Here is a 26748-nt window from a genome sequence, read left to right as displayed (position 1 = left end):
GGTAGTGCGTGTGTGTGCGCATGTGTGCACATGTGTGTGTAGTCCGTGTGGCACTCAGGAAGCTACGGAGGGGCGTCCACGGTGTCCCCCTGGACCTTCAGCAGGAAGTCTGCAGGGAGCTCGCAGGGCCCTCCAGACTGGCGCTGGTGCCTGTGAGGCAGGATCTGGATTTCAAACCCAGTTAAAAAAAAAAAAAAATCATAGGGTTGGGGGCCAGGGGGTCGACTTTCTTTTCGTGGCCTGGTTGTCACCCTGGGGGATGCAGCACGGCCACGGCGCCAGTGCGGGGTTGGGGAGGGGGGTGGAGGAGAAAGGAGTTGAAGTCTGTTGGTGTCGACAGGAAGCCCTTTTGTGGGCACTTCTGAATTCCGTCTGTTCTCACTTCTTTTCAAGCCCAGCTGAGGGCGGGCGGAGCGGCTGCCATCTCCCTGGGTGACCAGCTCTGAATATTCACAGTCTCCTGTCCTGGCAACCACCCAGCCTGCCCACCCACAGTCCTTCCTGACCCCTCCTGGGGTCTCCAGGCCCCCAGAGCCCTGCAACCACAGGCAGGGTGCAGGCAGGGACGTGAGGAGGCCCTTGGGGCACAGAACCTACTGGGCCCTCCCCAGCCCCCACTACCTCCTCCCTGCAAAGATGCTGTCTTGGCCCAGCCTGCCCGTGAGGGAGGCCACACTGCCATCCTCAGGGTGGTGGTCAGGGAGGCACTGACCGGCTGGACTGGGCTGGGCTGGGTGACATCAGCCCTGCCCAGGCTGCAGCTCCTGGAGTCAGATGTGTCTTTCTCACCTGTGGGCCCCAAAAACCTGCTACAACATCTACACATAGGAGGCATTCAACAGGACTTTGAACTCCAGCAGACAGCCACGTGGAAGTCCCCCTGGGTGACTGGGGGACCGGGGCGGGGGGGGTGTCCTGCACAGCATTCCCATGGCCATTGGGTACCTACTTCTCATGGCCAACGTGGGGCCATGTCCCGCACATCACCCGACCCCACGTTCTGTGCAGTCTCCTACAAGTGTGAATCCACCTTGCAATGTAACTCGAGGGCCACCTCCGGCCTTGGGCACCTCCTTCCCCAACTCAGGCAAGAGGGGGGAAGCCGCTGTGCTGACTGGTGTTCCAGCAAGCCAGGGCTGGGAGGTGGGGAGAGGGACGGGCCTTTGTCTGGGCCCCAGCTCATGGTCAGTGCCCCAGGGCGCAAGCCGGCACTCACGTAGGCTTTTCAGGAGGGAAAGGCAGCACAGCCACCACACGCTGCTTCCAGCACCCTCCAAGGAAGGGTCTTCTCTGCTTCTCACGGGAGCCCAGGCAAGACCCCATCACCAGCTCCCACTGCGAGGGCGTGCTGCAGACAGCTTGGTGGGCAAGCCCGGCTCACGCCCTGGCTCCCAGCTCCACTGCGGGGAACACGGCCCTGTGTCCCGGGGCCTTGCTCTCCACCGCCCAAGTGGAAAGGCTGGTCCCCACAGGCACACTCCCCATGGAAGGAGAAGATTTGGAGGCACTTTCCTTTCTTTAGTTAAACCCCATGTGTTTCCTGTGCTTCCAAAAATGTCCAAGCAGGAAGTACAAAACCTCAAACAGCAAAAATAACTGTCCCCCAGATGGCCCTGGGGAGGCTACAGGTCACCGTCTGCCTTGCCCGCACTCCGAGGTCTTGGGTCTGTTTCTTGTCATTTTAAATCTGAGCTGAGCCAGCCTAACCTAACCCCACCCATTCCCAAAAGGACCAAAGTTCTGCTCGCAGCTGGCTTGAGGCCTTTCCCTATGCCTCTTTCACTGAGAAGAGGTTTGGATGGTGCAGCAAATACCTCCAGGGCAACTTCAAATGTGCAGAACAAAGGGGTCGGGAAGGGGATCAGGCCTGGTCAGCACGTGGCGAGGGCCCCAGGAGAGGCTGGTGCTGTCAGTGGGGCTCATAGTGTCCACAGGGTGAAAATAGCCACCCAGGCAGCGGGGCGTCCAGAGGGTCCTGTGTCGGGAGTATCAGCGGGGGGTCCCAAGGGTCCCGTGTCAGGAGTATCAGATGCCTGCAACCCCATCCCAGTAGACATGGCATTCTGCCACTTTTTGTTAACACTTCTCCAGCACATAATCTGGTGAGGGACAGCAGGTGACCGCGCCAGAGCTCCATGCCACCCCTTCTCGTTGGCCCGCGCCACCACCCCCCTCCACAGTTAGGGTTCAGGAGCCACTCCCTGGGGAAGCCGGTTCTAGTTCCAGAGGCCCCCTGACCTGGACACACAGAGCGTGTAGGGCTCTTGGGTAGCAGAAGGGCAACAGAGTGACGTCCCAGCTGAGACCGAGTAACCCCCACCAGCTCTACTGCTGACGTTCTTAGTACGAAAGAATGCATCTCGTGACAGATTTATAGATAATGCAGAGGACGAAATCTCCCAACCACAGGAAGGAGCAGTGTGGTGACATTTCAGGGTGGGGGGTCGCTGAGATCCTCAGATGGGAGGATCACGTCTGCCCCCAACGGTGTGCTTGGTAAAGCAAGGTATCTACAGTTTGGGGCACAGCCAGGCAGGCAGGCCCCGTGGAGGTGATGACAGCCCCAATCAGGAGTCTGAGCCTTACTACTGCCCACAGTCGCCAAGGCTACCGGAGCCAGGAAACTCCCAGGTGAGCTGAGCAGAAGAGGCCGTACCCTCCATACCCTGGGGTGCCAGAGAGTCCTCACTCCCTCCTGCCGGGGGCCTGTGCAGGCGTAGTCCTGTCCACCCAGCACCCTCTCTCTCCAAGGGATTCCCTTGCTCTCTCTGGGGACATCACACAGTCCCATGTCCCCCCAAGCCCTGGCCACCAGTTCTTGCTGGGGCTCTGTGACCAACGATCCCAGTTTTCTAAGACAGAGAGGCCTTTGGGACTCAAGACTATGAGGGCTACAACTGGGACGTTGTGGGTGCACCACAATGAATTGGTTATGGTAGGTTCCACTGAAGCTGGAGGAAGAAGGCCGCCGGCCCTGGGAGACCATGCTGGCAGGAAGCTCTACCACCCCCGGCCATGGTAAGGCCTCCAGGGCAGAGTGGGGCCCCCGCCTGCCCACAGGGGCTGGCACCAGCAGACACAGGGCTCTGTTCCCTGATAACATCAGTGGGGCCATGGGCACCAGCGACCAGCCGACACCATGTTTTTAAGCCAGTTCAAAACAGTTCAGCCAGGAGTCCTGGCTTTCCAGATTCACATATGGGCAAAGCCACAGAGTGATGTCAACATCAAATCTGACCACCAGATTTGGCCCTGCGTGAGAATGTCACCTTGGGTGTCCCAGACATTAAACCTTCTCCATCCAGCTGACCTTCCTCCCTGATGGCTCCCACAGGGCCTCACATGGATTCCAGCAGAGCTGAGCTACAGCCTGGCAGTTTTTCTCTGCTCCCCTATGATCTCCCAGCCCCACACCCACTTGGGTTGCAGACATCACTGTTTCCAATTTGGAGGCAAGGACATGAAGGTAAAGGGAAACTGTGATGAGCAGGCTGGGGCCTAGGGCTGACCCAGAGCCCCTCACCACAGTGCCCCTTGGCACCGCCTGGCTCTCTGTGTGGGGCCAGACCTGGCTGTAGATGTTGCTGCCCTGTGGCCACTGTGCTGGTGCCCCGAGGTTGGGGAATGTCTCTCTGAGGCCCGGCCCCTCCAGTCCATTCCAGGGAGCAGGTACAAGGGAGGACCCAGAAGGCACCCTGCACAGCTCCCAGTTCACCTGGACATAGCCAGGGCCAGTGGCCACCGGCACTTCCCTCAGCTCCAGGGGATACAGGGCCTGTGAGCCAAGAGTGAGGCCACATGGGTGAACTCTTCACCTGTTCGTGGCCCTGGTTTCGTGCCTGCACAGCTCCTCAGAGCCTGCCTCCTGCACTGGGGGCTCTGCAGACGGCAGGGACTCGTCAACCAAATCCAGAAGCCAGTGCCAAGAAACCTGAAAGGCAGGGAACACCAGCAGGAAGTTCATCATCAGTGCCTCTAATTTCATTTAATGGACCAAGTTTACACACTCCCGGCCAGTCTGCTTGGGTGGACCTGTAGAATGGCTATCCTGTGCCTTCAGGCTATGACAGGCTGTGGAGCCAGTGTTGAGGGGCAAGCACCCTCTCCTCCCACATCTGGGGATGCCCGTGTTGCCGGTTATCATTTCTCACTCTTCGGTATCGTTAGCTCACAAAGCGCAGCAGCCAAGCCGCAGGTGTGATAAGCCGTGGAAAAAATACCAGGCTCGTTCTCAGAAGATGTGTTCTAAAAGACTCTTGTATTTGAGTGTTTGCTTTAAAAAAATTAAACTTGTCCCTATTTGCTTAAAGCTCTATTTTCATAGAACATTAAAACTTTAAAATGTGTACATAAGTGTAGCCAAGCTCTCTTTCAGAGAGCTGAAGGGCTCTACCCAGGAACACTGGGCCTGAGCTTGGAATGGGCAATGGTGACGGTGGCCACATGAGGCCACAGGCTCTCGGGGACCCGCTGAGGAGCAAAGGGCAAAGTGCAGCTTCGATATTGTGGCATTTATTTGCCCAGGGAACTGCGAAGCCTGGCAGGAGAGAACAGCCCTCACTCAGCCCCCAGTGAGGTCCCCAGGAGGGGACGGCATGAGCTCAGGGTTACCATGTGGTCCAGAATCCATACACTGATGTCCAAAATGCTCCGCAGCCCCCAACAAACACGTGAGAGGCTGGATCCGGCCCGGGGGGAGGGGGACCGGGGGGGGGGGGCAGGGCACAGCCCTTCCTGTGGGTCATCAAACTGGACAATGTAATTCTGAGAAAGCCTGAATTATTACCTGACTTTACTGTCCACATTCATCAAAATAACCACATAATCCAAACCAGCAGTCTATTTCAGACAGTATACACCTGCTGTTTGGTGATTTCTATACCTACCATGTAAAACTGAGGTAAAAGGTATTTTGAACATCTTGAGTCATTTTGATAATATTAGGTCCCTAACTAGACCTACGTGTAGATGTGTAGCTCACACATGTGAGCCCCCTGCAAGTGGGAACTCTCCTGTCTGACCATGGGTCACGGGCTGAGGGGCTGGAACGGCCCGGACCCGAAGCCTGCCCTGGAGCCGTATCTGTGTCCACCCTGCAGGCTTGGAGAGCCAGCCCCAGGCCCCTTCCCAGCCTCCCCGCCCTGGCCCTGCACCAGCAGCTGACTCACGTGGTCACTGGACTCTGCCAGCCGCAGGGAGTTGGCAGTGGACAAAAAGACCCTGTCCCTGCCCCCATGGAGGCAGCAACTTAAAGGAGAGACAGTGCTGGGGGCAGAGCGGTGGGGTCTCTGGGGCCACGAGCCTGAGGGGCTGAAACGTGAAAGTATAAAAATGTGTTGGTATTTGGACACATCTTTCACGTGCTGGAGTTTGGGATGTTGATTTTCCTTGTTGCTTTTCTAGCTTAGGCCTCCTCAAGCTAGATGAGTCCCCGGGCCAGGTACCTGGAGTGAGAGAGGCAGTCGAAGCAGCCAAGCCCAGCAGGTGTGAGCACAAGGCCCCAGTCCCCACAGTGTCCACCAGACGCCGCAGGACTGAGCAAGGTGGGAGGTCTTCCTCCACTTGGGGCTGCCGAGATAGCCTGCCACATACTCACATGCTCACAGAAGATATGGGGCTCCCAGGAGGAGATAAAAGGGTTTATTCCTCACAGCAAAATCAGTGGCTAGAGGGTCAGCATGTGTGCATGGGCTCACCGAGCCCCTCTCCCAGACCCAAAAGACGCTGTGTGGGCAGGGGTCCTCACCAGGAGAGGGCCTCTCTTTACAGCAGGCAGCAAGCAAGCCAGGCCTCCCTCCTGGACGGCAACATTCCCTCACGCCTCCCAGCTGCTCGTGTATCGGCCCAGGTAAGGAGCATGTCGGGCTTTACATTCTTGACGTGCCCAGCTGGGTGAGGTCGAGCCCGAGGGATCCATGTAGGAGTGTCTCCCGACAAAGTCCAGCTAAGGAAGCTTTGAGATCCAGTGTCAGATCTCATGATTCAGGGAGGCAGCACTAGGGGACCAGGTGACGGCTGTCCCCATCAGGGATTCAAATACAGGCCACTTATTACTTGGCTGCTGGACGCTGGCCCCTACCAGCGAGTGCTGGTGACCTGTGTGTGAGCAGCACCACTGTGCGTGTCTGGCCTGCACGGCAGGAGGCCTGGATGTGAGCTGGGATGGCTGGGGTTCCCTCCCCACCTCCCCCAAACTCTCCTCAGGGGAGAGCATTGCAGGGTCCCAATCCCACAGCGCCCTGCTTCCCCTGGGGTCCCAGCACATCTCTCCTCAGGAGGAGAGATGTGTGCTTTCCTTCTGATGCAGGGCTTGGTCCCACCAAGTGATATAGTAGGCTTTTGTGTGGTGCCTTTACCGGGAAAAGTGTATATGGCATTAGAATGACAAACAGATGGCTGGGCGCCCTTCCAGTGGAAAGCCTGGTCAGTGCTGGGTCTCCTGGCTCTGCAGTGGTCAGCACCTTGCATTATCTCTGATAGAGTGATGTAACAACTCCCTAAGCCTAGAAAAAAACGATGTGATACAGAGGAATCTTGTCCACAGAGATGCACTTGATTTCCACCCTGTGGAAGAGATCATTCCAAACACGGGGTCAATGCCCAGTGGGTGCTCCCCAGTGTGATGTGAGTGCACTCACTTCCTGACTGTGTCTACATGTGCCCATATTCAGATTTTATGTTTGATCAGGCTTAACATCTTACTGGTTTCCCCATTTATTGATGAGTTAAAATCCTGACACGTGTTCATTTTGTATTTGGATGACTCATGATTTTACTTTTTTGAAAAGTATCTTTTAATACTTTTTGTGTGATGGAGCAGACTCTCACCCACGGAACAGAGAGGTTATAAATCAAGGATGTGGATCATTTGGTCCTTCAATCTTTGACAGCACCGGCCAGCTGCTGGCACAGGACACATTGGGGATTTGAAGCCAGAGACATGCCCCTTCCCCAGGAGCCAACAGTCCCCAGAAATGAAAGGAGGGCTCTGTGATGTGTTACGATGGTGCTATCTATTCAGGGGCCATGGGGCACTGAAGAAGGACACAGAGAGGTGACACCACTCTCAGCTTTGAAGGACAAGTAGGAATTAGCTTCAGGGTGGGAAGGGGCCACGTGGCACAAGGGCAGGAAGCAGGAGACCCAGAGGAAGGTGTGCCCCGTGGCCCACAGGCCGCGAGCTGAACTGAGGATGAGGCTTAGGATGAGGTGCTCAGAGGCTCTGCAGGGGGGGCTTGTGCAGGTGGAATGGTCTGCAAATAGTGGGTGAGCAGGTGCAGGGTGGGGTCTTCAGCTCCTGGGGCTGGACCCTGGTGTGGGACACCCAGGAGGCACAGCAGGTGTGTGGGGTAGGCATTGGCCCTGTTGGGCACTCCGAGCCTAAGGCTACAGCCTGGGCTGTATGAGAAACGGATGCTCACACAGGCACAGTGGCTCAGACTGTGTCCATGGCCCAGGGCCACTCGGCCAAGAAGTGGCCCAGCCCAGAAACAGTCCCAGCGTGGCCCCCACATGCCTGGCCACCGTGAATATGGCCTCTCCCATGAGACGGGATGGCAGTGGATAAAAGAACATTGCAAGAGCACCCGTGCTTTGTTCTAGCTGAAAAGGATGCAGTGGATGTCAGATCCCATGCGGCCCTCACCTACACGAGCTGCCGGGGACAGGTGCTGAGGCAGGCTGAGGGAGGCTCCTGGCTAACACCCGGGCCAGGCTCCCAGCAGCCCCCTGGCTTTGTCATTGACATTAGCCACTTTTTGTGAGGCCTCACCCAAAAGGCTGAAGTCATCCTGAAGCCTCTGGCTTTCCTGCTCTCCAGGTTCCATGAATTTAACCAAGCCGTTTCTCCTACAGATGACATTTTCCTACTAAAACTTAGGAGGAGGACGTGTAACTGGCCTTTCCTGGCCTTTTGCACACTCAGGGTGCTCAAGCACTAACACCCGTGCTGTGCACACACCTCCCACAGGCACCTGCCACCCACCTGTGAGTTATCCAGAACCTGGAGAGCAGATGGCTGAAATCACTCCAGAATCATCCACATGTGCTCATTGATGGTGGCAGTTGGAGGCCCTACGTTAAGTTTCCTTCTGCTTTTCCAATCTCATGTCAGCCTCCTCTTGCCTCCTGCTCAGCCCTTCTCATACTCTGGTTCCAGCCAGGCCCACGGCACACAGTTCTGGACAAGCCTCACCTGGCCATGCCCTAGGGGATACCTGTGGGATCCCACATTACCACCCACAAGTGCAGGGGAGTGAATGCCCCAAGGGGCGACCCCAGATGACAGGACCAAGGGTGAAGGCTTCTCTCCTTCGAGCTCTGGTGGATAATTCTCCAGTGGTCTGGGAAGGTTCAGGGTTCCAGTTCCAGCTGCCCATAATGGGGACCCCATCAACAGAGCACACTGGTTCTGGCTCCCTCTCCTTCCCAGCCCCACTCCCCTGCCCCCAGCCTCTTGGGAACAAAAGCCCTCACTGCAAAGGCCCCAACTCGTGCTCTGCTTTCTGGGCTAAGGGGATGGGCACCCAGGCCAAGACAAACACTCTATGTGATACTCAAATGCTTGCATCAAATCCACTCCAGATGTGTGCTCAGCTGTTAATTGAATGCAGCTTCTAGTGGGAACCTCATTGCTTCCTGCGGCCAGTCCGGTGAATGAGTCCAGACTCTGGGTTCAGGTCAATCATGTATGCTAGGCCTTCATGAGACAATATTTGTAAAGTGCCTGGCATTAGAAAATGTTTAGTTGATGGGATTCTCGGTCTCTCTCCAGAGTTCCTGATAACCTGGTTCATTTCAGAACAATGCAGACTGGTACAACAATGGCTTCCACGCATTAGTTATTCCTCAGAAAACATTCATTGTGTGCTCTATGGCTAAGGTGTTGAGTGGGGTCTTGATTTTCCCTGCAGGGTCATATAGGGCTGCTCAGCCCCTCCTCCACGTGGTATGATTTTCCGACTCTGTGGGACAGAGTCTAGCCCAGTCTACCCCTTATCCTCCTTGTGAGGGCACTCTGCCCCTTCACCCCTTCACCAGTAAGAGTGGAGTCACTCCCAGAAAGCACGGCTGAGTGGGGCGGGGAGCAGCGCCCCAAGGGAGAGCTGAGAGCCGCTGGGGGAGAAGATTCCCCCTAACAGGGTGCCATTCCAGATCTCACATCACCCACTGGCCAGCCCCTGCTTGTGGCTGCGGGGGACAGCAATGGGGTCTAGGGCACCCTGACCCTGTACCCAGTGGCCAACCCAGTGGAGGGGATGAAAACATAAGCCAGAATCCTTACTGAGGCAATAGAACCCCAACAGGTCTCAACTCCAGGAAGTCAGGCTGCTGACAATGGAACTGACATGATCATATCCACACTAGGCCATGTCTAGTAAGTTACTTTGTTTAAAAAGTATGGGCTGCAACCCCTTAATGAGCCATTAAACCAACACAAGTCCCAAGCAGACTTAAACCACAGCAACAGCGCAGGCCGCACATTCAGGCAGCTGGCTGCTCCCTGGAGAACGCGTTTACCATCCAGGGGCCCTGGCCACCAAGGGCAGCCAGTCTCCTTCCCCAGTGCCCGGCGGGTCCCTGCCTCCCAGCAGGCCCATGGTCCTGGCAGGTCGAGCTGGAGCTGTGTTGGGGTTCATCCTGCCGGGGTTGTGTGGGACGTCTGGCTGCTGTTGGAGCTTGAACTCACCCTCCCCTGACACTCTGCAGGCAGACTCCTGAGTCTGGGGCCCAGACCTCGCCACTTATCTGCCCCATACACCAGCATGGTAGAGGCTGTTGGGCAGTTTCCGTATCTGAAGGCCCTGGAAACTGGCATCAAGTCTTCTGGATACAACCAGTGTCCACCAATTAGTCTGAACAAACAGCAACTAAAGTAGAGGAAAAGGTCAGCTGGTGAGCCAAAAGCTGTACGAGTTTTGCATGCCTCCCCTCAGGTGTCCTGTGACTTTGTTTATCTTTTCAGTCTGCCCCAAGTCCTCCCTCTGTCCCTCTGGTGTGGAGAGGGGACAGTCCCCAGGGCCTGCTCTCTGCTGAGAATCTTGCCATCCAGGAAGGGATTAATCTCAGGCCCTTACCCAGCCTCAACCCTGCATTTCTGAAGCTTGCAATGTTCTGACGTTTCTGAATGTTTACAAAAAGCAGATTATCACCAAATTTTTATTAGGGGAAAGGCAATGAAAAGTAAATTTCTGGCAGCAAGAGATATGCAGGAAGCAAGACAGGGCAACCAAGCCCCATTCCGATGTCATGTGCTGTGGAGGCACGGGACACCATGTATGACCTCTTACCTCTTCCTCCCATTGCTTGCTGAGGGCTGTGGCTCTAAAGCCTGCAGGTATTCCGAGAGCTACTAGGAGGCTTTGTTTGTTTTTTTTAAAGTAGGCTTCACATCCAGGGTGGAGCCCAGCGCTGAACTTGAACTCATGATCCTGAGATCAAGACTCAGACACTCAACCTACTGAGCCACCCAGGCGCCCCACTACTGAGGCTTTCTACCAACTTGTTTAAAATAAGCTATTCCTAATATGCCACTGTAAATAAGGTTGCATTTTTACCCATCTTACCTAAGAGTTTCAACCCATATAAGGGCTGTGCAAATACTGACGCAGGTTAAGGAAAAATTACATTTAAAGTGATGCTTTAAAAATCTAAAGAATAAGTTTGGCTTTGTTTTAATTGTTAGTTTGTGGAATATTCTTGGTTTGGGGCAAGAGAAAATCTGTGCCGGCAGTGATAGCTATAAACTCGGTCATAAATTTACATTGGTTGGGACCAACGTGGGGGATAATCACCCTAACGTGAGTGAGTGCTGCCACTGGTCCACGAGCTTCAGGCAGAACTCAGTGGGCCCTCACGGGCCTGTCCCACCGGGAGGGGCGCAAGCTCCCAGGGGTCACACCGCTGACAGGACACCATTACTCGGTGCCAAACAGTGGGGTAAGGGTCTCGGGGACTCTGCTGCACAGAGCTGCAAGGAGACACACGTGGGTTAGGGGCTCTAGGACAGGAGCGCTGAGCCCAGACAACCCTTGTCCGGCTGGGGAGGCAGAAATGAGGGGTGGAGGCCCGCGGCACACCGAGGCCCCGCCCCTACGCCCCTTCCTCCTGGGGGAAGGCTCGGGTGTCCTCGTCTCGCTCTCAGCCTTCTCCTGGTCCTGCGTCGGGTCGGTCAGATGACTTGTCACGTGCTTCCTTTCTTTTGAAAAAAGGTGATGTTAAAGGTCATCTGGTTTGGATTTTAAGTTGTAACCAACAGCACAGCGTGATTTCTCACAAACCCCACCTTCTCCACAACCAAAGGATGTTTATAACATTTTATTTCACTGAGGACTCCAGAGCTGATTAATTCCCGCAGGTGAGAGCAGGAGGGCTGGGGGGCCCAAGGACAGGGCAGAGAGAGGACACACGGGGACACAAGAGCCGCCCAAGCTCCAAAGCACAAGGCCCCAGCCTCCAGGAATCCGCACACATCACCGCCCGGCCGGCCCCGCCCCCTCCCCAGGAGCCCATCTCCCACCCCTCCCCCTCCCCAGGGCTCGCCGACCCCGCCCCCTGCCCCTCCCCACGTGCCCGCCCCACGCCGTCCCCAACCCTCCCGCCCCCCCTCCCCCAGGGCCCACCCCCTGCCCCTCCCCTCCCCAGGGGTCCATCTCTTCCCCCCGCCCCCCTCCCCCCCCCGCCCCGGCCTGCCCCCTGCCCTGCCCTCCTCCCGCCCTCCCTCAGCTCCCCGCTCCACTTGGGCCCGAGCTCTTCCCCTCCCCAGGTCGGCCCCTGCCCCCCGAGCCCTCCTCCTCCCAACGGGCCCGCCCCCCCGACCCGCCACCGCCCCGCTCACTCTCCTCCCCAGAGGCCTCCCCTTCTCCGGGCCCGCCCCCTTCCCCGCCCCGGGCGCGCGGGGGCGCTGCTCCCCCGCTCCGTGCTTCCAGCCTCTCTAGGCCGCTCCTCTCCACTCCCCGCTAGATCGCCGGCTTACCACGCCAACTGGAGGCGGCAGGCCTGGGGGGGTGGGGCATTCCGGGCGAGCCGCCCGCGCACGCGCCGTAAGCCAACGTGGGCGTGGCTGCGGGCTCAGGGGGCGGGGCGGCTGAAGGAGCGCGCTGCCATGCAGGCCCACGGGGACCGCGCCGCGGCGCCCCACGTGGTAGGTGCCCGGGCCGCGGGGGCCACCTCGGCCCCTCCTCCTGTCCCCTCCCCCCTTTCTCCGTCCCCTCCCCTCCTCTCGTCCTCTCCCCTCGTTCCCTCGTCTCCTCCCGTCCCCTCCCTCCCCGACTCCCCTTCGCCTCCTCTTACCTCCAGCCTCCGCTCTCTCTCTTCCTCCTTCCCTGTCCCTTCTCCTCACCCCCACGTCGCCTACTGTGGGTCACCACTTACCAGGAGCTTTCCTGGGGGGGGGGGGGGGTCTCTGCCCAAAGCAACCTCCAGCAGAAGAGTGCCAACAGAACTTAATCAAGACCCATCTTTGACGGAAATCCACATTGTTTTCTATTGTAGATCTTGGGGACATTAAAAACATGCTTTCCTTTTTTCTTTTCCATTAAAGAATAATGCTTACTTTAAAAGTAAATATGTGGTGCCTGGGTGGGTCAGTCGATTAAGCTTCTGACTTGGGCTCAGGTCATGATATGGTTTGTGAGTCCAGCCCCTAGTTGGGCTCTGTGCTGACAGCTCAGAGCCTGGAGCCTGCTTCCGATTCTGTGTGTGTCTCTCTCTGCCACTACCCTGCTCTCTGTCTATCACTCGCAAAAATAGTAAACACTAAAAGGAAAGTAAATATGTGAGTAAATTAGGTAACCACTTTTTGGCTAACAGATTCAGGAAGGGTTCTCGCTGTTGAATCAGATCCTCAGAGTAAAGAATTTGACTGAATTATATTTTCAGTCTATGAATTTTTCAAAACCGTATTCAGATTTAGTATTTTTATAATCCTGTCTATACTGCATGTAGATACTGAATACTCATGTATGTGCATATCGTTTGTGCCCATGCGTATGTGTATGCATATGCACTGTGTAAACACACCTGGATGACCGTGTTCTGTCTTCTTGTGTAGGAATTTGTCCACTCCTCATTAGGGTATAAACTCAAGGGTTAGGGTAGACTGTAATTTCTGTCTTTGGGTATTTCATATTGCTTAATGTCGTAACGTACAAAATTAAGATAATCAGCTACTATTTTGTTGGCAGTCAGGTTTCACTTGTTTTACTCCATACACTTTAGAGATTTTTGTTTGATTTGGGCTGTAGGAGAGAAAGACAGCACCAAACTGTCCTAAACTCAGTAGAGCAAAAGGAGAGAGAGATAGATGGAGGTCACCCCCATTTTCCCAGTACCCACCCCCATACTTTGTTAAAGCTTGTGTGCAGGCACTTGAAAAGAGTTTCTTTGCTGGAGTTTCTCTAATGTCATGGTTCACCGAAAATGCTTACTCCACCAAGAAAAGGACCAATAGATTATTTTTATGAGTGAATTAGAAAATACACAGATGCCGAAATGATGTATTGGAGAACACATGAATTTGCCATTGAACTGTGAAAATCTTTTATGCCTTTAATATTTTTGTTTCCTTTTCAAAAGTATCCCAAAGACAATTCAGTGAAATCTAAGACATAATAAATCTTACGGAGCAAAAGAACATTAGAGCTTGGAGAGAAGGAACAGACACCTTCTGTTTTGGTGACAAATTCTTTGGAAGCCTTATTCCCAATTATTCTGTATGTCGGACCTCACCCTTTGGAAATGAGCATGGGGCTAATGCTCGGGGTTAACAGGAAAGTAAACTGGAATGGAGGAAAGGCATTATTAGCCCTCACACTTACATTTGTTAATCCACTTCTTTTGAATTGCAGTCTATTATCCTCCCGGTCTACAACGCTGAACTGTGGCTGGACGAGTGCTTGGAGTCTGTTTTGCAACAGGACTTTGAAGGCTCCATGGAGCTCTCGGTTTTTAATGATGCTAGTAAGGTATTTATGAACTTCCTGTTGGTGATTTAGCCCTAGCATGAACAGTCACATCTGTTTTGAGGGAAGCTTCCTGAACTGCCAATGTCCTTGTGCTTTCAGGACAAGTCTATGACTATCATTGAGAAATGGAAAGTGAAACTGGAAAACTCTGGTGTCCTCGTGGTCATTGGAGGACATGATTCTCCTTCACCCCGAGGAGGTTAGTGACCCTGTTTAGTTTATTATTCAACTGTAAGGAATGGTTTCTTATGACTTGTGTATTTAAACACTGTTAACCTTAAAACAACACTGCCAACTATTTTACTGGTAAAGATGGGGTTATTTGAGAATAGAAGAGAATCCCAACCTAGGACAGGAAAACCTCACCAGAATTACAGGCAAGTCTGGAGAGTAAGGCGGGGAGGCTTTTATAGAGGAGGCAGGAGGTTGGGCGGGGCTGTTGTAAACAGAATGTCCATTGGACTATACTGGGAGCTGGAAGTATGGTGGCTTCTCATTGGCTGGGCTGTTGCCGGAGCAGCAGGAAACCTTCCTGTTGCTGAGTAAGTAGTATCCACCTGCAAGGTGCCTCTCCTCCTGTTGGGTCTGTGATTGCTAACTAGTGCTGGGCCCACAGCTCCCCTGCCCATCTCCTAACTCCACTCTACTAAATAAAGTTTCCTTTTATTAACTTTCATAATAGTTTCATGTTCGGGGCGCCTGGGTGGCTCAGTCGGTTAAGCGGCCGACGGTCCGTGAGTTCGAGCCCCGCGTTGGGCTCTGTGCTGACAGCTCAGAGCCTGGAGCCTAGCCTGTTTCAGATTCTGTGTCTCCCTCTCTCTGACCCTCCCCCGTTCATGCTCTGTCTCTCTCTGTCTCAAAAATAAATAAACGTTAAAAAAATAGTATCATGTTCAAATTCTGGTGAAAAATATCCTAAAAAATGAAGTTTATCACTTTTTTTTTTTTTTTTTGAGAGAGAGAGCGCACGCAGGGGAGAGCCAGAGAGAGAGAGAAGAGAGAATCCCAAGCAGGCTCCGTGCTTAGCACAGAGTCTGATGCAGGGCTCAATCCTATGACCCTAGGATCATGACCTGAGCTGAAATCGAATTGGTTTTTCAACTGACTGAACCATCCAGGCACCCCTAAAGTTTATCCCTGTTAAGAACCCAGTACACCTGAATTTCTTACTCTTTGGGAAGGATTTGTATGAGACCACCATGCATACTTTACTTATTCAGCCTAACAAAAAACTAGGGTGTTTTTATTTGTAGTGTGACTGATCATAATATTGGTCACCTCTACTTCTTAAAATTCTTTTCTTGTGACATTTGATTTATTTTTGTCCATTTTTTTTTTTAATCTTAAAAAACTAGCATTTGGTTTCATTGATTTTCTATATAGTTCTTTTTTCTATTTTGCCTGTTTTCTATTTCCACTCTGATCTGTATTATTTTCTTTCTTCTGCTTACTTAGGATTTAATTTGTTCACTTACTAATTTTTTTTTTTTAATTTACTTTTGAAGGAAAGAGAGACAGAGCATGAGCGGGGGAGGGGCAGAGAGCAAGACACAGAATCCAAAAAGGTCTCCAGGCTCTGAGCTGTCAGTACAGAGCCCTACACAGGGCTCAAACTCACAAACCGTGAGATCATAACCTGAGCCAAAGTCGGTTACCTAACCAACTGAGCCACCCAGGCACCTGACTTCATTTCCTAATTCTGTGTTGGTTTTTTTTTAATGTTTATTTATTATAATTGAGAGACAGAGCATGAGCAGGGGAGGGTCAGAGAGAGGAGAAGACACAGAATCTGAAGCAGGCTCCAGGCTCTGGGCTGTCAGCACGGAGCTGGACGTGGGGCTTGAACTCACAAACTGTGAGATCATGACCTGAGCTGAAGTCATACACTTAACCAATTGAGCCATTCAGGTGCCCCACGTAATTCTTAAGGTGGAAGCTGAGGTCACTGATTTGAGACCTTTCTTCTTTTCTAATATAGGCATTTAGTAATAGAAATTTTTCTCTTACTATTGCTTTAGAAACATCACACAAATTTTGATATGTTCCTTTCCTTTTTCCTCAGTTTCAAAACACCTTCTTATTTTGACTTACTGACTCATGGCTTATTTAGAAGTATGTTAGTTTCCAAATATTTGAGGGATTTTCCATATATCTTTTATTAATGATTTCTAATGTAATTCCTCTGTAGTAAGAGAACATGCTTTGACTTGAATCTTTAAATTTAGTAAGATTTATTTTATGGCCCAGGTTGTGGCCTGTCTTGGCAAATGTCCCACGTGTACTTGAGAAGGTTGTGTAGCCAATGGTGTTGGATGGAGTTCTCCATAAATGTGAATCAGGTCAAGCTGAGGAGTCTTGTTTAAATCTACTGTGTACTTGCCAATTTGGGGTCTGTTTGTTCTTTCCATTATTGAGAGGGGCCATTGAAATCTCCAACTCTGTACATTTGTCTGTTCGTCTCTAGTTTTGTCAGTTTGGGCTTCCAATAATTTGAAACTCGGTTAACGTTTAGGGTTGTTACGAAGAGTTGACCCTTCATCATTATGAAATAACCCTCTCTATCTTGCTAATATTCTTTGCTCTGAAATCTACATTGTTTGATATTAATTTAACTGCTCTGGCTTTATTTTGACTAGTGTTAATATAGTATATCTTTTCCACCTTTTTAAACTATTAACCCATTTGTTGAAGGGCACCTCCTTTAAACAGTACCCCCTCCCTGTAGATTCTTATAGACAGCGAATCCAATCTGACCGTCTTCACCTTTTAACTGGAATGTTTGCATTAGTTACATTTAATGTGACTAATGATAGCTTTTAGTCTGTCTTCTTGCTATTAGTTTTATATTAGTTGCTTCTGTTTTTTCCCCCTCCTTTCCCTCCTTTTCTGCCTTCTTTTGGGTTAATCAAATATTTTTTATAACAAATGTATTCATATGCCACACAGTTCACCCATCAGAGTATACAGTCGAGTGGTTCCTGGTATATTCACAGATCTGTGCAGCCACCCCCACAGTCAATTTTAGGACTTATCATCACTTCAGATAGGAACCTGGTACCCTTCAGTCATCATCCTCCACACCCTGCTTCCCCCAGCCCTGCGCCACCACTAATTTACCTTTTGTGTATAGATTGTGTATAGATTAACCTGTTGTGGAGATTTCTGCATATATGTTTGTAAGGGATGTTGGTGTGTGATTTTCCTTTCCTGTGATGTCTTTGGCTATGATATCAGAGTGGAGCTGACCTCATAGAATGAGTTCAGTGTTTCCTTTTTTTCTGTTTTTTGGAAGAGTGTGGGAAGGATTGGTGTTATTCTCTAAATGTTTGGTAGAATTCGTCAGTGAAGCCATCTGGTCCTGAGCTTTTCTTTGTTGGAAGGTTTTGATTACTGATTCAATCTATTTAGTTGTTATAGGTCTGTTCATATTTTTTTATTTCTTCTTGGGTTGGGTTTGGTAGTTTGTGTGTTTCTAGAAATTTGTCCCTTTCATGTAGGTTGTTTAATTGGTTGGCACACAGTTGTTTGTAGTATTCTGTTAGACTCCTTTTACATTTCTGTTAAGGTCAGTAGTAAGGTACCCACTTTCATTTTGGATTTTAGTAATTTGAGTTCTTTTATTGGTCCAGCTGAAGGTTTGCCAATTTTGTTGATCTTTTCAAAGAACCAATGTTTGTTTTCACTGATTTTCTCTCCCTCTCTCTCTCTCTCTCTCTGTCTCTCCCTCTCTTTACTTTCAATTTCATTTATTTCTGGTCTGATCTTTATTACTTCCTTCCTCTGCTAGTTGTGTGTTTAATTTTTTAGCTTCTTAACATGTGAAATTAGGTTAGTGATTTGAGATCTCTTTTACATAGGCATCTATAGCTGCAAATTCTCTCTGAGCACTGCTTTTGTTGTGTCCACAAGTTTTGGTGTGTTGTGTTTCCATTTCCACATATCTCTGGGAATGTGTCTTTAAGAGTATCTAAGCATATTCTAGGAATATGTCTAAGGATATTCTGTTGTTTTGGGGTAGGGCATCTGTATATGTCTGTTAGGTCTTTTGGTTTATAATGTTGTTCAAGTCTTCTGTTTCCTTACTGATCATCTGTCTAGATGGTCTATCCATTACTGAAAGTGGGGTTTTGAAGTCTTCAACTATTCTAGTAGAACTATTTCTCACTTCTATTCTGTCAGTTTTTGCTTCACTTATTTTGGGACTCTCCTGTTAGGTGTATATGGTTTTATAATTGCTATGTCCTCTTGACTGACCCTTTTATCAATATAGAACATTCTTTGTTTCTAATAAAATTTTTTGACTTACGGCCTGGTATTAGTATAACCAACCACCCCTAGAAACCCTTTTGGTTTCTAGTTGAATGGAATATATTTTTCTGTCCTTTCACTTTTAACTCTTTTGTGCCTTTAGATCTAAGGTGAATCTCTTATAGACAGCATTTAAATGGATCGACTCTGGCTCAGGTCACGATCGCACGGTTCACGAATAAATAAATAAATAAACGTAACATTCAAAAGTAAATAAATATTTTTTAAAAATAAATAAATGGGTCATGTACTTTTTAAATCTATTCTCCCAGTCTTTGTCTTTAATTGGAGCATTTCATGTATTTATGTTTAAAGGAATTAGTGAAAAAAGAAGGCCTTTTACCATTTTGTTGTTTGCTATATGTGCATCTTACTTCTTTTTTGTTCCATTATCCTGCATCACTGCTTTTGTGCTTAATTCTTTAGTATGTCATTTGACTCCCTTCTCATTTCCTATTCTGTGTATTTGAAAGTTATTTTCTTAGTGCTTACTGTGGACATTACAATTAATGTAGTAAATTTATGACAATCTAGTTTAAGTTAACATCAGCTTGGCTTCAGTAGTGTTTAAAGCTCTGCACCATGCAGTTCTGTACCTCCCACTTTATGTTGTCACAGTTTACATCGATTTCATGCACCCGTTGACGTAGATTTATAATCATTGCTCGATGTATTTGACTTTTAGATAAGAAAACATTCAGGGTAAAAATAGAACAATACTGGATTTTATATTTACCTATGGGTAACCTTTGTTAGTGTTTTTCACTCCCGCGTATGGTTTCAGCTTGTTGCCTGGTGCTCTTGCATGACAGCCGGCAGGACTTCCGTTAGCATTTCTTGTGGGGCAGGCTTACTAGTGACGAGCTCCCTCATCACTTATTAGATCCGGGAATATCTTAATTTGTCCATATTTAGAGGATGATTTTGCCAGATAAAGAATTTCTATATGTTATAGGCCTAACAATACATTATTTATATGTTGTGTTATACAATTGCTTTTTAAATCAATTAAAGGAGGAAAGGAGAAATATATATTTATATTTTCTTTTATAATTAACAATTACCTTTGGGTTTTTTTGTGTGTTTTTTTTAATGGATTTGAAGTACTCCCTGGAATCCCTTGGGTCAGTCTTTTTAGCCTGAAGAATTTCCTTTAGTATTGTTTATAAGGCAGATGTCTTAATTCTCCTTGATTTTTGAAAGATAACTTTTCCGGAATAGGATTCTTGGTTAACAGCTTTTCTTTTTGAGTACTTTGAGTATGTTACCCCCTGACTTGTGCCTTGACTGCCCTGAGAAGCCACTTGAGACCCGACCCCTACCCCCTCTACCAGGTGTCTTTCACCACAGTGCAAGAGTGGGTTTCTCCACACTCTGTTGCAAATGGAGCAGGGGCAGGAGCCCCTTCCCCACAAGCCAGGGCAAGGGCGTTGGGGACCCTAATATTCTTGGTGATACCACAACCAAGGTAGATACTGCCCCTGTCCCAGGTTGGGAGCTGGGGGTGGGGGGAGAAGGAGCCCTGCTTCTCCACTGTTGGGGACTCAGCCACAGCAACAGGAGCCTGCAGTCAGGGTGACGAATGCCGATGTCCTGCGGCCCCCAGGATTTCTGTATGTTAGCAAGGGGAAGGGGAACCTGAGTGTCTGTCTAGGTGGGGTTTCCTCTTTGGGGAGGGAGGGGTGGAGCAGGTCTTGGTTCAAGTACCACAGACCCTCACTGTTCTTACTGAGTCTCGGTCATCTTCTTCAGTAAATATTTCTTCAATTCCCACTTCCAGAGACTGAATGGCAGTTGGTTCCGCGTGATGTTCACGGGCTTCTATTTAGGCAATCCATGGGGCTCTGCATGCTGTCATGCCCGGAGCCGGACTCCAGTCAAAATTCTTGGTTCTATTTTATCTTCTGTTGGCTTAGTAGCTATAATTTAGTTTTGCTGTTTTAGGGGTTGATTTAGGGTTTCAGTGTACATCTTCAGTTTACCAAGATCAGCTTTTCAAAGGTCCATCTACACGTGTAACATAAGAACCTTACAACAGTATTCACACGTTTCTCCTCTCTGCTCTTTATGCTACCTTGTCCTGCGTTTTACTTTGCCTGTGTCGTAAACCGCACAGGACACTGGCGTTAACCGTTATGAGACATACGTAATAAGAAAGAGAATCACGTGTTCACCCATGCAGTCACTGTTTGCACTGCTCATTCGCTTCCAGATCCACATTTCCGTTTGCTGTCATTTTCCTTCTGCCCGAAAGACTACACTTCTTGCGATGGCGGTCTGCTGGTGATGAGTTCCTTACCATTTGTGTGTCCTCGTCTGGCACTTGTGCGGGGGCTGGTGGACCCTGTGATGAGGACACCTCATCACAAGATGCAGGACCTTTCCTTTAGTCCTTGTGTGCTGCCCCCAGCTCACCTCCCATACAGGTGAGCTTGCCCTCAGGTAACCATCCTGTACGGCTTCTGTCTGCTTCCTCCCTCTCTTGCCTTGCTCCCTTCTTTCCACCTTTCCGTCTTCCTTTGTCCCATGCAATTGCTTCCCCTTTGCAGAGTAGATGGGGAGAAGGGAAGGGGAAGGCCTGAGACCGCTGGTCTTGTGCATTAGTGGGAACAGCCTCTCCTCGCCCTGCTGGTGCCTCCTGGACCTGCTGTTCTTTGGCTTCATGGTGATGAGGGAGGGATGGCCAGTCAGTTCACCCAAGCGGTCAGCTTCGCCTGAACAGAAGAACCCAGAAGTTCTTCCTAACTAAGTCCCTGGACTGTGGTATTTGGGTTTCCTCCCCTGCCAGGGTACAGCCTCCTTCTGTCTCCTGTAGAGGAAGGAGTCTTACAATTTTCTTTTGTTTCTAAGGCACTTCTAGTGCTGGGATTAGGTGGGTGGGGTAGACTACCAGTTTGTTGGTGCACTATCTTATCCAACTTAGTTTTTCACGATATCTCTGATTTTCCATTTAGGCGATCTAATCCTGAATAAATGTTATTCTTTCGTTTTGTTGTTCTAATTTATACTTCACTGTTCATATTTTTCTCTTGGGATAAGAAGTCAGGAAGAACAATGTGCGGCCACATTACTGAATCCTTGTATTGTTCCTGACTTAGTGGGAGTGTTAGTGTTTCCGTGTTAAGTATCATATTTATTGTTGCTTTCTGACAGATACCTTTCTCAAGTTAACTTGTGATTCCTAACTTAGTAAGCGTTCAGAAAATGAGGGATCAGTATAGAATTTTATTATTTTTTTTTTAATTTTTTTTTCAACATTTTATTTATTTTTTTGGGAGAGAGAGAGACAGAGCATGAACGGGGGAGGGGCAGAGAGAGAGGGAGACACAGAATCGGAAACAGGCTCCAGGCTCCGAGCCATCAGCCCAGAGCCCGACGCGGGGCTCGAACTCACGGACCGCGAGATCGTGACCTGGCTGAAGTCGGACGCTTAACCGACTGCGCCACCCAGGCGCCCCTAGAATTTTATTAAATGTCTCTTAGGTATCTGTTAAGGTGATTGCTTTTTTTTTCTCTCCTAACATATTTATTACAGTGTGTTAGTATTTCTCTTAATAATGAACAGTACCAGAACAAACGTGCAATGACATGATACTGTTTTTATACAATATAGTTATTCAGGTTTCTTTAGGATTTTTGCATCTGTAGACATACGGAAAATTGGTCTGTAGCTTTTTGGTGCTTGTTTGGTGACTGGCTTCGGGATAAGAGCAGAAGGCCTTGGACTTGCTGGTAGAGCATTTGTGCAAGCAGTAATCATGAATAGCACAACAACCTTTGTCTCAACCTTCCATATGAACTAGCCCTCCAGCCTGAATGTACATGACAGAAAAAAAGCATTTATTCATTCTCACAAATGTCTGCTTTGAGGAATAACACATTTTTTTTTAATACTAGCATTGATAAAAAGAAATTCAGGCATACAGAAAGGTCTACAGTGAAACCTAGAAGCCCCACACCCTGGAAGCCACCAGTGTTTTTTGGTTCTTATTTGATTTGTTTGACTCACACAGTGTGGGTCAGTGCTCATCGTGAAAGAGGGAATGTTTAGCTGCTGAAGTGCTCACCACACTTCCTGTGTTCCCCCCTCAGGGAGTTTGTTTGTTATAATATAGTCATATTTTCAGGGTGTGTAATCTTCACATTCTGTTGTGTAACTTTTTATTTTACGTGCTTTAATAATAAGTTGATGCCGACACTTTAGACCTTGTAAAGACAGCACTTGCAGTATAACAGGTGAGTGACTATCATTCACTGCAGACCTTGTACTGGCTTAGACTCAGACCTGGGCGCCTCTGCGGCCGACTCCATGCTGGGCCCTGGGGGCTCCCAAGTGTTAGGGTCTGTGGAGCCTGTAAAAACATTTTGTCTTGTTCTCTTCTGCTTTCTACACATGCCATTGTTTGGTTTCCTTCCTTCTCTTTTTCTTTTATTTAATTTTTGTCTTATAAGTGTTATTTAGTGTTGCTAGAGTACTCCTTAAAGTAAATTTTCCATATCTGGTGTGTAGATGGTAAAATGTTTAGAGTTTTTACATGTCTGAAAATGTCTTCATTTTGTACTTAGGCTCAACTGACAGTTTGGCTGGGTATAGAATTCTACATACAAAATAATTTCCCTTAGAATTTTCAAGGATTGCCTCATTATCTTCTGGTGTCCTCTGGTTTTGATAAGAAATCTTATGACGGTCTGACTCTTTAAAGGTATCTTTTCTGAAAGTTTTTAAGATTTTTGTCTTTACGTTTTGAGTTTGAAATTTATAATGCTGGGTCAAGGTATCATTGCTTTTCATTCACCCTCTGTTTTTATACTGAATGATTAGCTTTACATTCTTAGCTTTAATTGTAATATATTGGGCTTTCTTTAGCTTCACTTTAAAGTTTGTGTGTAAGACTTGAAAATAGCATGTCTGCATACACTGCTGGGTTGGAAGAGGAGGTCCAGATGATGAGGCTGGAGCTGGAGGACAGACCCCTGCAGGTTTTAGGAGTGTGTCCTTCTTTAAATAGTGGGCCTCAGCTTTGGTTACATGTGAGAAGCACCTGCAGAGTTTTGGGAGCCCTGATGCCTGAGTCCTACCCTAAGATCTTCTCAAGTGATTGATTTGGGTACAGCCTCTGCACTGGGATTGTGGACACTTGTGGACACTTCCTGAGAGAGGCTGGGGTGCATCCACAGTTGAGAATTAACCTCAGGAGTAGTGTGGCGCCAGCCCCTCTCCCTCATGGGTGGTCCTCAGGGAACCTTGCAGCTCTCCTCATATTTCAGGGGTGGGCAGGGTGAAAGTTTGGGATCCCTCTGGATCCCCTCCTGTAGGGCCAGAGCAGTGTTGGCTCTGTTACTAGTTCTGTTCAGACTGGCATGTGACTTGCCTTTCAGGGTGGACAGGTAGTCAGGGTGCAGGGTAGGGTTTGTGTTTCAGCGTGGCAAGGTGTGAGCAGGAGAGGTGTGAGTGGGAGGGACATCCACTCTTCCCAGATGCTTCTTGCCCTCAAAGCCCCTTCCTGTCCTGTTTCCTCTCTCTGCTCAGTCTGCCAGTTTTGGTGGTCAGGAGGCTGCCCTGGTCTCCCCTGGTCTCACTCCTGACCCTCGCGTGTGTGCCCCTGGCATGACCTCACAGAGCTCTCCTGGTCTTCTGGGGCAGGTGCACTGATCCTTGCTGGACTTGCTGGTTTACTCCAAGTTCACAAAGGGGCCCTGAACCCAAGCTGTCTCCCCCAGAGCTCGCAGGGTCCACCCTCGAACAGAGCTAACCTCTCTGAACACTGGCTCTCTGCAAAACAGTGTGCTGCTTCAACGCATAGCCTCCGAATCCCCTTGCCTTCCCCTTCTGCAGTGTCCTGCCAGCACTGTGTTTTTGTCTTTGTGTTTCGGGGCCAAGGACAGGGTGGATGTTCACAGAGGTGAGTTAAGAAGTTGAGTTCACAGAATGAAACAGATACTTCTCTCCCAGAAAGTGCCCCTGACTCTGCACCACATCCCTCACAAATAGCATCCCATACCCTACTTAGGAGAGCAGGAAAGTGTAAACATTTTAGAAAAAATTTAAAACCACAAATGGTCATTAAAATTGGTCACTTAAAAGAAAGCTTTTTCTCCTGCTATTTTATAAAGTTCATATTGAAAGACCAGTCTTTGGCACTGCCTCTAGGTGGCCCTGCCTTCTGGGGCAGAAGACTGGGCAGGAGACAGCCAGGTGGGCCCCCCCACACACACACTCCTTCACCTCTCTGCGCCTCAGTTTCCTTTGCAGGCAGCAGGTGCCTGTCCCATTGTTGAGAAGACATAGGTGCTAAAGGAGTGTTAGGACCTGCCCCATTCCTTTTTTTTTTTGGCTCTTTTCAGTTTATTACACGAAGGAGTTACACTAGTCCAAGTTAAAAGCAGACCCCAAATGGTTACATTATACAAGCTGTAAGGTTTTTATTTTTTTATTTTATTTTTTTTTCAAAATTTTTTAACGTTTATTTATTTATTTTTTTAATAATTTTTTTTAATGTTTATTTATTTTTGAGACAGAGAGAGACAGAGCATGAACGGGGGAGGGGTAGAGAGAGAGGGAGACACAGAATCGGAAGCAGGCTCCAGGCTCTGAGCCATCAGTCCGGAGCCCGACGCAGGGCTCGAACTCACGGACCGCGAGATCGTGACCTGAGCTGAAGTCGGACGCCCAACTGACTGAGCCACCCAGGCGCCCCAGCTGTGAGGTTTTTAAACTTGTGACAAGGGACAGAAGGGAACTTCTACTCATTGCAAGGAAATCCTCACTTAAGCTTCAGTGAGCCAAAAGCACTTAAAACCCATGAACTTTCAGCTGGTCGTCCTTAGCCAGTCCAATCTCTACAAGGAACTGGCATATGTTCTTGCACTGGTCACCCTGTAGCTGAATTACTTCTCCATGTTCTGGATGCTCAATTACAGTACCACTGCAGGTAAATTTCTTCTTAAATACCTTCACTAGTTTCTTTTTACCGTAATCATCAGCGCTCCCTTGGGAAGTAGGAAGGGCCTTCCTGCCGTTTCTCTGTTGAATTCTTACACGGATATAATCCTCGTGCCAGCAGGAAGCAGATCATCACCCTTACTTGCATCAGCAGAGGGGTCGAAAGAGTGGAGGTTCTGGATAGCGTACATAAAATACGATTCCTTTTCCTCGGTGGAAAGGGCCTGCAGAAGGTGGCAGCGGGAGAAGGCGGGCAGGGGGGACGGAGTGTCGGGAAACGAGGGGGCTCAAGGGGGAGGCTGCTGAGTTCTCAGTGGGGCTCAGTGACTGGGGCCAGGACCTGCCCCATTCTTGTCATCCTGATCTTCCCCATGATCTCATGCCTCCAGAAGACGTTCTGTTTTTTTCCCCAAATGATTTCTTACTCGCATTGTCTCCAGTTTGTTTGAGATAGAAAACTAAAAAATCAGTTACTGTAGAACATCTGTTTCAACTTGCATCTGAAATGTGTGTAAATGAATTGTGGATTTTGAAACTAGTCTGAACATCCTTGTCAAATCGTCTTTTATTAAGATGTTTTATATCTTCCATAGTTGATAAAATAAGTTGAAGGCATTTTGGTGGCTGGTGTGATTGCTTCTCTGACCTCCATCTTAGAAACAAGTTTTGTTTTTCATAAAATATTTCCACAGATTAGATATAACTTGAGTCGTGTCACATTTGTATGTATTTTGTCAATTAAGAAAAATCAGTTGTAACAGTGTGAAGAAGTGGAGGCAACCTGCTGTCATTTTGGAGACGGGCAAGGCAGAGTCATGGGGGCCCGTAACACACGAGTGTGGGATGGAGTTAATTTGATTAGATCTGAAAGGGCAGATTTTCCTATAATGGTATTTTCTTAAGCAGGAAAAGTTACATTGACTATTGGAGAGCATAAATCCAAAGTGTTTCTTTTTTCAGGAGTGCGGAGTTATTTAAATTGGATTAAGATTCACTTATTATTTCATATCATAACAGAGCAAAACATTTCTTAACCATGCGGTCACTTACTCAAATGAAAGTACAGCACAGTTCCGCCCTCCCCAAGAGTGAGGACACCAATCCCGCCAGGGCTGCGTTTTTTTCCTGCTGTGACCATGACAACCAGCTGCGTCCCTTTGTGACAGCCCCCCAGACAGCAGGCCCTGGCACAAACATTTGACTTTCTTCAAGGCAGTAATATTAAAGCAAATTCCTTGTCTTTGCCAAACATAGGACTCATTGTGAGGAACTTCCAGCTTCCTTAGTGAGACATTTTCCTCCATTATCCAGATTCTGGGGTTTGATTTGTACCCCTTCTGAAACCTGACTCTACTGAGCAGCTTTTTAAACAGAACTCCTGCTAGTTTAAATGTGATTGTGGGCCGTCTCTTCCCATTTTCATCTTCTTCATACGGCTCTTGGGTTTCGACCGCGTGAGACCTTTCCCTGGGTTTGCTGTGCTTGGCGGTGATGATGGTGCTTTCTGCAGCCGCCGGTGTGGCTGCCAGGCCC

General features: G+C 49.2%; 1 protein-coding gene, 1 long non-coding RNA gene and 1 pseudogene across 14 annotated transcripts in view; 1 reads left to right on the top strand and 2 right to left on the bottom strand.

Moving 5' to 3' along the window:
- Window positions 1-10650: 10650 nt before the first annotated feature.
- On the bottom strand, window positions 10651-11481 carry LOC123381976. The gene is made up of 2 exons (XR_006589666.1): window positions 11285-11481; window positions 10651-11197 (listed from the first exon to the last, which is right to left on the bottom strand). It is a non-coding gene; the product is annotated as an uncharacterized LOC123381976 (long non-coding RNA).
- A 546-nt stretch (window positions 11482-12027) lies between these two features.
- B3GNTL1 (UDP-GlcNAc:betaGal beta-1,3-N-acetylglucosaminyltransferase like 1) overlaps window positions 12028-26748 on the top strand; it is a 98726-nt gene continuing 84005 nt past the window's right edge. For 12 of the 13 annotated variants that reach the window (XM_045044594.1, XM_045044593.1, XM_023244388.2 and 9 more), the window contains exons 1-3: window positions 12028-12142; window positions 13848-13964; window positions 14064-14163. In XM_045044594.1, the coding sequence (XP_044900529.1) occupies window positions 12104-12142; window positions 13848-13964; window positions 14064-14163 (256 nt within the window). In that variant the 5' untranslated portion in view covers window positions 12028-12103. Of the gene's footprint in view, window positions 12143-13847; window positions 13965-14063; window positions 14164-25064; window positions 25205-26748 lie in introns of those variants that run through there. The other variant, XM_045044595.1, reaches the window with a different exon arrangement.
- On the bottom strand, window positions 24595-26052 carry LOC123381924 (annotated as a pseudogene).

The sequence above is a fragment of the Felis catus genome, chromosome E1, assembly GCF_018350175.1.
Source record: "Felis catus isolate Fca126 chromosome E1, F.catus_Fca126_mat1.0, whole genome shotgun sequence".
Taxonomy (NCBI): domain Eukaryota; kingdom Metazoa; phylum Chordata; class Mammalia; order Carnivora; family Felidae; genus Felis; species Felis catus.
Note: the sequence above shows the minus strand (reverse complement) of the source record. Positions and strands in the feature narration are given on the sequence as shown.